Raw genomic sequence first — 15,795 nt, forward strand, 5'->3', positions numbered from 1 at the left:
CATACAACTATTAGTAATAATGGCAATAATAATGGGAAGGAGGGGGGGGGGACACAGCTATTTATGATGTTCTCTGAGGGGAGGCTCACTCTCCCACACTTTGAAATCCCCTGCTTTATAGTAAACAGATCAACCAATCACAGCAGAGAACACCCTGACCTCTGCAGACAAAAGAAAGAAAAAAACTTCTGCAGGATCTGTTTAAACATAGGCTACTGCAATATTACTATTACAATGACTACAATACTATTTGTATTTAAAGACAGAGGAACATTATAGATAATGTATTGTTATTATTATTATCAGCAGCTGCAGCAGAATTGTCTTTAAAGACATACTTATTTCAGGTATGTGTGTGCATATGAATCAACTGATGAAGTAACATTACAATCCAAAGTCACATGGACCAATCACAACAAAACATCAACGTCAAAGTCAGCCAACTATGATGCTGGAGACATCAACATGGCTGCTAAGCGCTAATGCTGCTCAATGCTCCTGCTAACACTAAACCATAGACTAGTAAACAAACCAACATGACTGCTAAATGCTAACAGAAACACAACCAATAACACCTGAGCCCTGTACTACGAAACTAGTTTAACAGATCCGCGATAAGTCCCTTTGATCTGGTTTGACTGAACAGGATCAAAGCTATCTAGTTAACTGATACTACGACGCTGGTTTTTTACTAGGTAAGTGGACCTGGGATCTGCCTGTGCACGCGCACGTTTTTCGCTCGTGCACAGGCGCGCGTCCACGCGAAAGAGGTGCGCCAGCCAATCACATTATGAACAGCTGAGTTTATCCACGCCCACACCCATTTCCACACCCATTTCCTCGTTCAATGAAGCGCAGTGCATGATCAGAGTTTTAGCGGATATTTAATGTATCCGCGATTTAATGTCAGAATGAAAATCCGCGTTGGATAGTCTGCTGAAGGGCTGTCTAAAGCAGCAGCTTGTATTCACATCAGTCATTTGATTTACTTTGATCAGCGATTGATACAGCTGCATTGATACAGGCAGCAGCAACAAATCTAAATGTGTAATCTCAGTCTATACATTTCCACAATCTGTAAGCCTATTTAGACCATAGATTTAGAAACGCATGCTCAATGAATAATGATCTCTATCACTCATGTGTGTGGTTGCACTGATCGAATAATTCATATATAAAATAGCCTAGTATAAAGCCTAATAGCCTACTATAAAAGAGAAAACTGCTGAACTGAATTGAGACGACACCCTCACTCCATTTGAGGGTCCATTCATGATATGCGCCGCGGTGATTAATAGTGATCATATTTCTCCACGCATCGTTGAGCTGTTAAGACATAAAGTGGTAAGTAGGCTTAATTTAATTATGTAGCCTACAGAGCCACAAATGTTTTTCTTGTTATATTCTCAGTTGACTGCAATCTATTTTTCATATGGCGATCTTATATGAACGGTGAGTGACTCCAGAGCCGATTATATGGGTCTGTCATGGATTTTGATCTTATCCTCTGAAGCTAACCTGGTCGCGACCAGGTTAGCTTTGCAGCGTCAGTTGCCATGGTGATTGAAAGTTAACTTGCTTTGTAGTACGGCTAAACCAGGTTTAAACTCAAACTTACTCGGATAAGGCATTAAACTAGCTTCGTAGTACAGGCTACTGCAGCCTGCGTGTTAGCTAGCTAACACATATTGACTGTTGCTTGTCTGTGAACTGTCTGTCTATCTGTCTATCTGTTAGCAACCTCTCGATCTCTCTCTCTCTCTCTCTGCTCTAGTCAGTTTCTCTCAAACCACAGTAAATATGCTCTACCTTGTTGTTGTTGTCGTCCTTGTTATTGTTGTGCAGTTGTTATTCTAGGTGTTGCTATTGTTGTTGTTTATCTCGCGACAGACAGTAAAGTGGGACAGTTGTTGGCGGCAGTTTCAGGCTTCACGTTTTACTTCCCTGTCTCTGCCAAGGAACCTAAAGAAGGATAAGACATCACTCACGTCACACCGTTTGAATTTCGCATGGGGCCTGGGCCAGACTTTGGGGCCAGTTCTATTGAAGTGAATGCAGGCAGTGTAAGTCCCACTATAAACCATATATATCTCTGTCGTTTCACCTTGGATTGAAAAATGCTTCCACCAGATAAGAAAACACACTTAGGGCCAATGAACTAGCCTACGTTTGATCATTTTCCAAATGCCGTCTCAGACCAAGACAGCCTCTTCCACATGTTTCTCAAAGTGACAACCAAGTTGTGAAGCAACATCACTGGCAAGTGGTTCCCAAAGTAGGGCTTGAGGGGTTCCCCAGCAAAAAGTAGGTTAATTTATTTTCAATATAATTGCATCCATAAGTAACACAATGACAGAATGTATGACTGTTTTGGTCATGGGTTTCATACACTTTCTGTAATAAAACATCTAAAAGCTAAAATATTATCAGATGGGGTTCGTGGTCTAATTTGTCTCAGTCTAGGGTTCTTGACGTCAAAACCACTGACATAGCCTACTGTAAGGTATATCAATGACATCACTGATGACATCACAATTGCTCAAGAGACATCACTGATGACATTACTGATGACATCATCACTAATGACATCACTGACACACACCGCCGCCACAGACACCACTTAGCCAATTTTAACTAAGAAGAGGAAATATGTTTCTACAAGAATTAGGCCTATTTTATTTATTTATTACAATTTCAGCCAAAATGAAAAATTCTGTAATATTCCATGTTTTACAGTTGATTAAAGTTTTACTACCAAATGCAAGATTCAAGATATTTATTGTAAATCCGTTGTGCAAATACACACATGTGAGACTCTTGTGCTGTGATTCTGTCCGCATTTTCCGCATTGCCAAAATCATAGGCCCTACCTACTACTGTAGGTCAGACCTGCCCCGTTCGGTCATAGCATGATGTTGTTCTCTATTAGCTCTATTTTGGACTGACAGAGCCATGATCTGTTTGCAGACCAATAATAAGGAAAACTAATGTGCACATTGACATTAAAAAAACACACATCAGTCAACATCAGGTAGGCTAATGTCAGTCCAAAATCCAAACAAACGCTGTGATGTGAGTGATGTCTCTTCCTTCTTTATCGGTTCCCCGGCCATGCTGCGTTCAAGATCCCTGGGAGAGACTCCTCTGTTTGTATGCGATCTCTGTTATCAATAAAGATATATTATGGAAAAAATGAGATTTGTTCTCTCTGTTCTCTATGTGCCGAGATATCTGCAGATTTATCTAGGATAATATTATCGTTTTGAGCTTCTAGGGATTTTTCTCATGAAGGGGGGGGGAGTAATATTGAATGTCGATGTATGTAGGCCCTATGCCTTTCCTTTCTTTTCCTGTGTCTGAGTCTGGTCTGTTCGTCTGTTTTGTTATGTCCGTGTATTGTTAAAAAAAACTGAAAAATAAAATACTTGAAATAAAAAAAAATGCAGGTTTAAAGAAAATATTTTTCGATGTTGCTTTTTTAGATTTTGGTCTGAGTGAAATGTTCTATGGTCTCTTCCGATTCTAAATATAGCTGAACCGTTTGGTTTGACCAAGTAAAACTCTTTTTATAAGCATTTTACGAAATGTCTATGGGAAAATTAATTGCGGAAGAAAATCTCTGGTACAATGCTGAACCAGGAAGTGATGTTCACTTTGCCTCTCTATAATTGCCTATTTGTATGCATGTTTATTTTCCACATTAATTCAATGTTATTGATTAATTGTATTGTTGCACTACTGCCTTTGTATTCTTATAAGAATTGAAAAATGCAAGCTTCTTCTGCTTTATATTAGCCTGGGTAAACCCAGCCTCCACGTGACCTCTATCTATGTGTTATCAGTCACATAGAGGTCAAGTGGAGGCTGGGTTTACCCAGGCTAGCTTTATATGGCTATTGAGAATCTTCTCCAAGTTCTCCTTTCCTCTGCCGCCAGCATGTGGTGAAATTGAGGCATGACACCCCAGGTGAACAGGGCAATGTTTTTGCTTTCTCATACTCTGAGGCAGAAATGAAGACTGTGATGATGTCATAATTGATGATAGTTGTCATCATTGATGATCTTACATAAGTACACACACACACACACACACACACAGTTTGAAAAACGGTGTGTTTGACCAGATTTATCTAGGATAATATTATCGTTTTGAGCTTCTAGGGATTCTTCTCATGAAGGGGGGGGAGTAATATTGAATGTCGATGTATGTAGGTGTGTGTGTGTGTGTGTGTGTGTGTGTGTGTGTGTGTGTGTGTGTGTGTGTGTGTGTGTGTGTGTGTGTGTGTGTGTGTGTGTGTGTGTGTGTGTGTGTGTGTGTGTGTGTGTGTGTGTGTGTGTGTGTGTGTGTGTGTGTGTGTGTAAAATCCAACTTCATGATATTCACTAGAAATAAATACTGTAGTAATAGTGACTAAATCATAGTCAATGGGAACGAACTCCTACAGGTCTCATCTACTAAATTGGAATTGTGATTGATGAGAACTTAAAATGGAAAACCTCATTCATCTGGACTGTAATAAAATAATTAAGTCAATTGGTATCATCAGAAAAATAGCCAGTTTTTGTTCATCATTCATGTCGATTAACCCTTTATTACAGTTTAATTTACCCATATCTATTTTACGTAAATATCGTACGGGCAAGTATATCTCCAGTCTTTGTGGAATTCACATCATACAGGGGGAAAAAAGTTAGTTACATTCTCTCACAGATTTGTACCATCAGCAAAATACTCCCCATACATCAACACACTCCAGGTATGCACTTTTGTCGATAAATATATACGGTACTCACCTGTCTCTCTTCTTGCACCATGGAGGTTATACTTCCAACAAAAGTTTAACATACATAATAGAAAACACTCAGATCACCTTCACCACTTACTGTCACACTATCAATTTAATAATAATCAATTTTCAATCTGCTACAGAGCAGAGGTGCCATGATATGGAACACCGATCTCAATATTGTCAAACATCCATCATCTCTTAACTCATTCAAATCCAAGCCTAGAATCTCTCTGATGAGTCACTTATACAGTAGCCCACATAATTACACATACACCTCACACTGCCAGTTAAACTGTCTGTCTACTCACTCATTTTGATTGCTCTTTTGTCTTCCTGTTTTTACTGATGCTTTTCTTTTCCTTATCTATTGTTTTCTTGTTTGCTTCCTCTTGTTTCTGTTATATTGTATGCTTGACTGATTATTATTATTAATATACTGAGGTAGAGTCCCTGTATAAGCCCATCTAGGGTTTCCTGTCTCTACCCACACATTATTTTGTTGTTCTCATTTTGTCCATTTCTGTTTTTAAAAATGTTTTTTATTTTTTTGTTTTTTTTATTGTTAGAGTTTAAACTCCCTACATGGAGCAGTTATACCACATTAAAATACCTCTGATAGGTCCATGCTGCAATAACTCAACACTCTGCATGAATGAGAGCTTTTATTTTGAAACTGCAGCACATTTAACTGCTGATAGTTCACTGCTGGTGTGCTTTAGCTTTAGCATTAACATTACCTGTGGGAAAAAAAAACATCCAGAAAAATGCAGTCAGACCTGTTACGGAGTGACAGGTCTGATCTAATTGGCTGGAGCTGTGGCAACGCCCTCCTATTGGCTGACACTGTGAGCGAACACACCTAATTCTAAGGTGTGTTTTCACTAGAGAGAATCTGAAGACGGCAACCAGGTATCACTACTTCTCTCTCACTTTGTTTGTCTCAGTCTTTCTCTCTGTCTCTCAGTGTGTCTCTCTCTCTCTCACACCAGTGAAAGTTGCCTGTCAAAGTGTTACATGGAATGAAGTGATCTGATTGGCTGGCCTGACTCTTATATAGGAGAGGAGGTAAAGAAGACCTTTCCATCTTAAACGAAGAGAAGAAGAAGAAGAAGAAGAAGACGAAGAAGAAGAGCGATGGGTGCGGTTCTGTCCAGAAGCTCCACCCACCCTCCTCAGGTAACCTAAACATAACCAACCCTAACACACAGTCATTCTACTGTAACAAACTGTAACTGGCTCTAACTCTGACTGTTACATTCCCAAGACAAAAATATTCCAAGTATCAACCACTACTTGAAGTTATAACCAACTTTGGGTATATTCGGAAGCCTGGGCCATGTACGTAAATTAACCATTAGCGGTCTGAACATTGCTGGCATGACTAAGAGCAAAGCCAAACAGCTTGCCAAATACTGCTCTGTCATAGACAGCCTGGCTGTGTGCCAAATACTGCTCTGTCTCAGCTGTCATAGACAGCCTGACTGTGTGCCAAATACTGCTCTGTCTCAGCTGTCTGTGTGGAGGAGAAGGTGCTATGTGTAGAACGGTCTAACCCGTTTTATTTGATTCCCTGTAATTTTAATATAATTTGTGGAAGCAAATAAATAATTCAAGTGTGTGTGTGTGTGTGTGTGTGTGTGTGTGTGTGTGTGTGTGTGTGTGTGTGTGTGTGTGTGTGTGTGTGTGTGTGTGTGTGTGTGTGTGTGTGTGTGTGTGTGTGTGTGTGTGTGTGTGTGTGTGTGTTTCTCTCTTCTCTCCAGGTGATCCTGATGGGTTTGGACTCATCTGGAAAATCTACTCTGCTAGCCAGACTGCTGACAGGAGAGGTGAGTCCACAAACTCCTCTTGAAGTGAAAATTATGCTTGACGTATCCTTGGAGGTCCAAATGACGTTTGACGTCACACCAGCAGACACCTTTGTGAGGGTCCCTGCTATGCTGATGACACCCAGCTTTTCCTTTCCTTCCCCCCCTCTGACACTCAAATCGAGGCTCGCATCTCTGCATGCCTCAAAGACATTGGCGACTGGATGTCTGCCCACCACCTCAAGCTCAACCTTGGTAAGACCGAGCTACTCTTCCTCCCAGGAAAAGACTGCCCTCTCGCAGATCTCTCCATCTCCATTGACAACACCACTGTACTTCCCTCCCAAACAGCTAAGAACCTTGGGGTGATCCTTGACAACCAGCTGTCTTGCTCTGCCAACATAGCTGCTACAGCGCGCTCCTGTAGGTTCTCTCTCTACAACATCCGCAAAATCCGTCCCTTTCTCACAAGAGAAGCAACTCAACTCCTGGTCCAGTCTCTTGTCTCCTCCCGCCTGGACTACTGCAACGTGCTCCTGGCCGGCTACCTGCCACCGACATCCGACCGCTTCAGCTCATTCAGAACGCTGCAGCCCGTCTGATATTCAACCAACCCAAATTCTCTCACGTCACTCCCCTCTTCCAGGAGCTCCACTGGCTTCCCATCTCGGCCCGCATCAAATTCAAGACACTGGTACTGGCCTACAGGGCAGTACACCAGTCAGCTCCCCGGTACCTGCAATCCATGGTCAGGTTCCAAACCTCTCAGCGCTCCCTTCGCTCCTCCACCAGTGCAGGTGCCTCGCCCCTCCTTCGCTACGGGGGCTCAAAAGTCACTCATCCCGATCTCGACTCTTCTCGTCCCTGGCACCTCAATGGTGGAACGAGCTTCCACCTTCGGTCAGGACAGCTGAATCACTGCCGATCTTTCGGAAAAGACTAAAGACACACCTTTTCAGGCTCCATCTGGGCCCTTCTTGATCTAACTTCGTTCTCTCTCTTTCTTAAAAAAAAAAAAAAAAAAAACTAACCAACCTTGTACCACTAACCTAAACTTGTACCACTGTTCCTTCAGAAGTTGTAGTTGTCATAGACTGTGCTCCATAGTTGATTGCTCTATTGCTGACAAAAAATGTGTTATTGTAAGTCGCTTTGGATAAAAGCGTCTGCCAAATGACGTAATGTAATGTAATGTAATGGGTCCCGTGCAACTGGTTTTCACCTGGCTGTGCAAATCCCACATTTTCTAACTAGGGTTTTCAGAGTAATGGACGCTCCGTGAGGAGAAATCCGCACTGAGTATAAAAGATCCAAACATTTTCTCGTCACAATTCCACGGCTCTCATTTCCATGTGATCATCCAAACGTCAAGCATAACTTGATCTTAAGGCCCTGATCAGACAGAATAGGTAGATCTTAATTAAGGCCTCGATCAGACAGAATATCTTGATTTTAAGGCCTCGATCAGACAGAATAAAGTGATTTTAAGGCCCAGATCAGACAGAATAACTTGATCTTAAGGCCCAGATCAGACAGAATAACTTGATCTTAAGGCCCAGATCAGACAGAATAACTTGATTTTAAGGCCCAGATCAGACAAAATAACTTGAATTTAAGGCCCAGATCAGACAAAATAACTTGATTATATGGCCCAGATCAGACAGAATAAGTTGATGTTAAGGCCCAGATCAGACAGAATAACTTGATTTTAAGGCCCAGATCAGACAGAATAAGTTGATCTTAAGGCCCAGATCAGACAGAATAAGTTGATCTTAACACGTTGAGTGCCATAGCCGAGATATCTCGTCTTACATAATCCAACGGTTGAGTGCCATAGACGAGCTATCTCGTCTTACATAAACATTTTTTTTTTTTGACGGTGGGACATCAATCAACCCCTTTTACGTCTTCTATATCAATATTGGGAGGAAGAGAATGTGTATAATCTATTTTACCGACCACTAAGTGGCGACAGTTCTCTCCCAAGACAGAGAGAAGCCACAGCCAGCCACAGCCAGAGCCACAGCCAGCCAGCGCGCTGGAGAAAGCCAGTGTAATTTTCAAGGAAGTAGCTGGGCGAAAACTCTTTCGATTTCACACACACACACACACACACACACACGCGCGCGCGCACACACACACACTCGAGTACCTTTGCGCATAAATAAGACCAGAATCGCAAAAGCTTATTCAAAGCTCTCAGCCGACACCTCAAGAAACAGTTTTACAGTCCAGACGGCCGCGGAGAATCCTCCCTCAGCAGCACAGACGGAGGGAGGAGTTTGGAGACACACACACACTCTCTCTCTCTCTCTCTCTCTCTTAGTCCCGAGAGAGAGAGAGAGAGAGAGAGAGAGAGGAGAGAGAGAGAGAGAGAGAGAGAGAGAGAGAGAGCACACAGAGTGGGAGACAGACACGCTGTGGGGGCTGTAATCACAGGCAGGTGACTGTTCTGCTGTTTGATTGAATTTCACAAAACTGCGATTATCTCAGCTTCCTGTCTCATACGCTAAAACCATGCTGTACTCAACGGCTAATATCTACATAACTACTAACTCTGCAAACTAACTCTTTTAGACAGAGAAAGCACACATTCTATTAGTTATTTTTAGATGATTGGTGTTCACGAAGTCTTAACAGAAAAGAATCCTCGGCTGTTGTAAAATGAGCCAGAATCCTCAAAAAAAAACCTGGCACAACTTACCTACAGGATTGAAAAAACGGCTGGCACTCAATGTGTTAAGGCCCAGATCAGACAGAATAAGTTGATCTTAAGGCCCAGATCAGACAGAATAACTTGATCTTAAGGCCCAGATTAGACAAAATAACTTGATTTTAAGGCCCAGATTAGACAAAATAACTTGATTTTAAGGCCCAGATCAGACAAAATAACTTGATTTTAAGGCCCAGATCAGACAAAATAACTTGATTATATGGCCCAGATCATACAGAATAAGTTGATGTTAAGGCCCAGATCAGACAGAATAACTTGATTTTAAGGCCCAGATCAGACAGAATAAGTTGATCTTAAGGCCCAGATCAGACAGAATAAGTTGATTTTAAGGCCCAGATCAGACAGAATAAGTTGATCTTAAGGCCCAGATCAGACAGAATAAGTTGATCTTAAGGCCCAGATCAGACAGAATAAGTTGATCTTAAGGCCCAGATCAGACAGAATAAGTTGATCTTAAGGCCCAGATCAGACAGAATAAGTTGATCTTAAGGCCCAGATCAAACAGAATAACTTGATCTTAAGGACAAGATCAGACAAAATAACTTAATTTTAAAGCCCAGATCAGACAGAATAACTTGATCAGACAGTCAATTATGTTTTTATCGCCATATAATCAAAGCATACATACACAGTGCGAGCGTACATACACTCGCATCTCATTGCGTCCGACACTTGACATCGCCGACATGTTATTTGATAGCCTATAGATTTTTTTCTTCTTTTAATGACATTGACATTATTATCATACAGTTTTGAGGATAAAGCAGCATCTCCCTACAAGTTCCAGAACACAGCAAAGGTAGAATACTGAAAGGAATAGCCTTTGGATGGTTCATTTGCGAAAACATGTTTTTTTCTCTTATGCCCTTTATTGGGCCTATATATTTATGTATTTATATCATAAGTATTTGTTTTTAATATATATTCTTATTGTAGATCATAATTAGGACTACAACTTTCACCTAATCATTTTCACTTTGATATGCTACTCCAGGGAGTATCAGGCTCAGCAGGTGTTGCCTATTGGCATTGTCTAACTTTAAGAATGGCTTTTATCTGCTTTTGCAAATGAACTCTTCAAGACAGGAAATTAATAAATAACGTAAATGCCCATTAACAGTCCATTCATGACCACATGAATCATTAATCAGGGAGAAAAAAAAGAAAAGATTCCAGTGTTGGCTGGTAGACTATGATTGTTCCAAGTTTCCACTCGCTGATCGAAACATTTCCAATGACTTGAGGCGGGGAGTTGTGAAAAGGGACAAACAGACTTTATTGACACAAGAGACATTAACTACTTTTGACAATTCCAAACATCTTTTTACAGCTAAATATAGCCCTAGGCTACTGGGTTTCAATCTTTTCCAAAGGTTAGTCATAGTTTTAGTATGGATTCTACACACAAGATAATAAATCATACCCCTCAGGTGAGGGACACTTCGGCCACAGTTTCAATGTTGTTGTTGTTGTTGTTGTCATGTCGTAGGTGATGGACACGTCGCCCACAGTGGGATTTAATGTAGGAACCCTGGATCTGGACAAGAAGACCTCGCTCACCATCTGGGACGTAGGAGGACAGAGCAACATGAGACCCAACTGGAGGTGTGTGTGTGTGTGTGTGTGTGTGTGTGTGTGTGTGTGTGTGTGTGTGTGTGTGTGTGTGTGTGTGTGTGTGTGTGTGTGTGTGTGTGTGTGTGTGTGTGTGTGTGTGTGTGTGTGCGTGCGTGTGTGCGTGCAGTGCACGCGTGTGAGAGAGAGATTATGTCGCATCATCAGTTTGAGCCAGGTGCCTGTAACTTTTGTGGAGGCTGCAGAAAGAAAGATGCTAGATTCCAGCCTTAGCTGTGATTTCAACTGTGATTTCAACAACTGTGCAATATCTGACTTATAGCCTTGTTTACAATCCAGTGTGGTTTACTTAGTCTGTACATAGGTATACAATTATTATTATAATTATTTCTACTATACACATTTATAACGGTCACTCTACATCACAATTATTGTATATAATGTAAATAGCAGTTAACTTGCTTTTTGTACCTTTGCTCGCTGTCCTTGTTTGTTTGAGCTTATATGAATACTTTTTTTCCCTGTGTAAGTACATTTAGAGCAACGTAGCCTACTTACTTATGCCTATCGCTCCTTTTTCATGGAGCATAGGCCATTGACAACAGAGTAACGTATACCAGAGTCAAATCTCTTGTATGTCTACATACTTGGCCAATACAAGGGATCAGCCGAGCAGCATTTTGGTAAACAAACCGCTTCACTGGGTGGCAACGGCAATGGAACCCTATGTGGAGCACAAGTGGCGCGAGGCGTGAGTGTCTGACTCTATCCAGTTAATTCTGTTTACATTTAAAAAACTGCGACAGTTCACACAACTTTAACACGACATGCATTATATATCAAACTCTTGAGCTACTTCTGCTCTCACTCAGAATGAAAATATAAGCGATGTGGTGTATAGTTTTTGAGATATTAACGTTTGTTTGACACAACTCATACTATTAACTGCCGCAGGGGTTCCGCATTTCTGGGTGGCAAGTGACGTCACGCTGATCCCTCGTATAAAGCTGATTCTGATTCTGATATACGTATTTAAAATAAACACTTTTCACACACGTATTATTGTATAGTAATGTAAATACGTAATGTAAATGTTTAAATGCACCCCAGTCCTTTTTTGTTTTAGCCTGTGCCTTTGTGTGTGTGTGTGAGTACATAGGTATTACCTGGAAGGCTGTAAAGCTCTGGTGTTCGTGGTGGACAGCAGCAGCCCAGGCAGGATGCCTGAAGCCCAGAAGGCCCTGAAGAAGGTTCTGGCTGATGAGAACTTGCGGGGCGTTCCTCTGATGGTCCTGGCCAACAAGAAGGACCTTCCCAATTCCATGACCATACGAGAGGCAGGTCCAAACCCCGAGCTGCTGGAATGTCTGAGCAAAACAATGGGACAATACAATAACATGGAAATAAACTAAAACTTCTGGTCAAACTAACTGCTAACCCTGAAAAGTGTTAGCATGGGTCCCCTCAGCTCGAAGTCAATGGGTCTTTGAATGGAATTTTTATATGGGGATTTTTGTTACGATTAGGGTGGAGACTCTGGGGTGGAGACTCTGGAGACAATGCGCGCAACATGTTATGAATATGTCACTCGTGTCTATTTGATTTATGACATCACTCACTGATGATGTCACAATTAATTCATGACATCACTGATAATGTCACAATGAAAAATGATGTCACAATGGGCAAGTAGAGAAAGAGTTATGACATCACCGATGATGTCACTGATGATGTCACAATGAAAACCAATGAGAACGTGACCGAAATCGTGACTGACACCGCAAATCGTGACTATCAGACACTGCCCGCCTGCACACCTAGGCAATTTTAATTATGTTGATGCTGATGATGTCTGAAATAAGGTCTGTGGTTAACAGAATCTTATGAAACAGAGACCTTTGTATTCAGCAATGGATATGGATATTAATGGATACACGGCAGCACATTTTTTTTGGGGGGGGGGGGGTCATTTTGCCTTTATTCAGATAGGACAGTAGGCAAACAGGAAAGGTGGAGAGAGATAGAGAGAGAGAGAGAGAGAGAGAGAGAGAGAGAGAGAGAGAGAGAGAGAGAGAGAGAGAGGGGATGACATGCGGCAAAGGACCTCGGGTCGGATTCGAACTGCATCGGCAGCGTGTACGCGTGCTACCAGGTGAGCCACCAGGACGCACCCCTGACCCTACGAACATTTCTTAAGTCTGACAGACAAACACATTTTCATTTCTCTAAGAAACAGGGAAATAAAGGCCATCCGAGTAGCTAAAGGTAACTTCTTTGTTAGTCTGATAGGTGAAGCCAAGGGAAATCATAAACAAATCTAGGACAATTTTAAAAAGCTGACAGGGAAATGGCATAATAATACAACAAAGCTGGTTCTTCTGACTGTATCTCCATGTTCTGCTCCTCAGGTGTCCAGACAGCTGGTTGTTCTGACTGTATCTCCGTGTTCTGCTCCTCAGGTGTCCAAACAGCTGGAGCTGCCCAGCTGTAAGGAGCGAGCGTGGGAGATCCAGGCCTGCAGCGCTCTGAAAGGACTGGGCCTCCAACAGGCCTTCCTGTCCGTCAACAAGCTGGTCAAGAAGAGCTGACACCAGGGGAAGGAGTCTGACAGCAGGGGGAGTAGTCTATCTGTTACATCAGACCTGGGGCCATTATGTGGCCCGGTGAGCCAGAACCGGCCCTCATGATGGTTCTGCCTGGCCCGGGAGGTCTAAGACAAACAACGCCATTTTACTTATGAAGCTAGAAAAATCACATGAGATGACCTAAATTGGCTTTTATTTTGAAAGACTTGTGTGTCATGAGTGAGCTTCTTCCTGTCAGTGGATTATCCACCAAACAAACAAACACACGTTCTCATAAATTTTGGAACAAAAGTAACATCTGCATGTGTGTGTGTGTGTGTGTGTGTGTGTGTGTGTGTGTGTGTGTGTGTGTGTGTGTGTGTGTGTGTGTGTGTGTGTGTGTGCGTGCGCGCGCGCGCGTGCGTGCGTGCGTGTGTGCGTGCGTTGTAACAGAAACACAGCTTCTTCTTTTCTTTCTTCTTTTTTTGATGACATGATCAATCCCTTAATGGAAATATTTTCGGTCGGGAATCTTCCTGTTGTGATGTTGGGACCAGTTGCCAGGGTGTAAAAAAACGAAATTCTCCTTTAAATTCACATAGTGACAGTATAGTGTTAAAAAATGGTAAAAGGTGATAAAAAAAGACTGTTTCAAATACTAAGACCAACTATCTGTAAATAAAACCAGGTATAAAGTAATAGTTTCAAATAATAAAACCAATAATAAAACCAAGCAATAGTTTCAAATAATAAAACCAACAGCTCTTAAATGAGGTAATAAATTAATAAAGTGCTACTGGTTGCCATTTAAAGCCTTGATGGTGAATGGGATGAATGAGTTTTTGTACCGGTTCAGTCTGCTTTTTAGTACCCTGAGCCGTCGACCTGAAGGCAACACATCAACTTCAGCATGGGTTTACCTCAGTTTTCAGTAGGGCTGGGTATTGGTTAAAATTTCAAGAATCGATTCGATTCCGATTCACAAGATTCCGAATCGATTAATCCCGATTCGATTAGATTCCGATTCGATTAATTTCAATATCGATTTGGTTAGTGATACTAAAACATGTTTTTTGAGCTGTAACATGAATTACATGACTGTCCAGTTATGTAACACAGGGGTTCCCAACCTTTTTTGCGTCAAGGACCGGTAGATACATGGGGGAAAAAAGTTGCGGATCGGTTATATTTACTCACCAGGTGGTGACAAAGGGTAAATTACAGCCTTTTCATCTGTCAATAAAGACACTTTCACAATTATGCACAGTGATTTGATTTCAGCCTATATAATTTCTAAAAGTAGATATTAATGATCAAACATTTCCATGTATGTAGCCTACAGTATTTATGTTTTTGTTTCAACTACAAACATAAATAAACGTCAACTTGAAACCATGTTTCAACTACCACACACAGCCTATAATATTATAGCCTATGTTTATTTAAAAAATAAATAAATAAAATAGATCTCTGGACATATGAATCGATATCAAAGGATTAAAATAAAAATCGATTCAAAATCGGAGAATCTATTTTTTTAACCCAGCCCTAGTTTTCAGTAAAGACACAATATTTCTCAAAACATTTAATCACAATAATTGAGGTCAATGCTACAGGTATGTAATCGTTGTTTTCAACTGGGCAGGACTTATTTGGGACAACACAACAGTTCCCCCCCTCCCCATAATGCAGGAACAGTGTGTGGGTCCAGTGATCGCTGAAAGAGTGGACACCAAGCTGGGGTGAGTGAGCTCTTCAGCGCAGGTTTTTAGGAGGCGGGCAGAAATCCCGTCCGGTCCACTGGATTTCTTAGTGCACAGCTGACAGAACACTGACTGCACCTTAACCCTTTAGTAGTTTTCTCAACCAGAGCCATTTTAAGTCACTATTTCTTATTGAATTAATGTGGTGACTTAACTCATCCTTATTGAGCCATCTCTACCACTTGGTTGAGGTATGCTATGCTAAAAAAAAAGCTCCACTAGAGGGCACTCTGCTTTTTAACAGTAAGCCTTTTCAGTCAGTCTGCTCTCAGGAAATTGGAAAACGAAAATCACTCCTGACATGTGGACTAATTTTGGTTGAATTTTCAAATGTAAGCTTAGTTTTTTCGACACATTATATCATCTAACATGTTACTAAACAGAATTATGTAACTTGATGCAACAAAAAAACATCTTACATGGGTCAAATAATTTTTATTTAAACTGCTCTGCCAAATGGTTGAGTTGACAATTCATGGTAAACATTTTCCATGGTGTGGCAACTCATTTGTTCAACATTTTGTAAAACATGGTTAAAATTGACTATTTCTATGGAATAAAAACACT

General features: G+C 41.3%; 1 protein-coding gene across 2 annotated transcripts; it reads left to right on the forward strand.

Moving 5' to 3' along the window:
* Window positions 1-5,684: 5,684 nt before the first annotated feature.
* arl11 (ADP-ribosylation factor-like 11) lies at window positions 5,685-15,795 on the forward strand. 2 transcript variants are annotated; one of them, XM_083632599.1, is made up of 6 exons: window positions 5,685-5,699; window positions 5,848-5,966; window positions 6,551-6,616; window positions 10,819-10,934; window positions 12,061-12,238; window positions 13,361-15,795. In XM_083632599.1, exons 2-6 carry the CDS (start codon window positions 5,925-5,927, stop codon window positions 13,487-13,489), a joined length of 531 nt encoding a protein of 176 aa, XP_083488725.1. In that variant the 5' UTR covers window positions 5,685-5,699; window positions 5,848-5,924; the 3' UTR covers window positions 13,490-15,795. The 2 variants fall into 2 exon arrangements, with proteins under 2 accessions (XP_083488725.1, XP_083488726.1); XM_083632600.1 differs by lacking the exon at window positions 5,685-5,699 and having other exon boundaries at window positions 5,798-5,966.

Source organism: Poromitra crassiceps (assembly GCF_964638095.1).
Source record: "Poromitra crassiceps genome assembly, chromosome: 3".
Classification (NCBI taxonomy): domain Eukaryota; kingdom Metazoa; phylum Chordata; class Actinopteri; order Beryciformes; family Melamphaidae; genus Poromitra; species Poromitra crassiceps.

Coding starts and splice junctions, on each gene's coding strand:
- arl11 (XM_083632599.1), top strand. CDS start 5,925: ATGGGTGCGGTTCTGTCCAGAAGCTCCACCCACCCTCCTCAG. Junction 6,617..10,818: donor CCAGACTGCTGACAGGAGAG/GTGAGTCCACAA, acceptor GTCATGTCGTAG/GTGATGGACACGTCGCCCAC. Junction 10,935..12,060: donor AACATGAGACCCAACTGGAG/GTGTGTGTGTGT, acceptor GTGAGTACATAG/GTATTACCTGGAAGGCTGTA.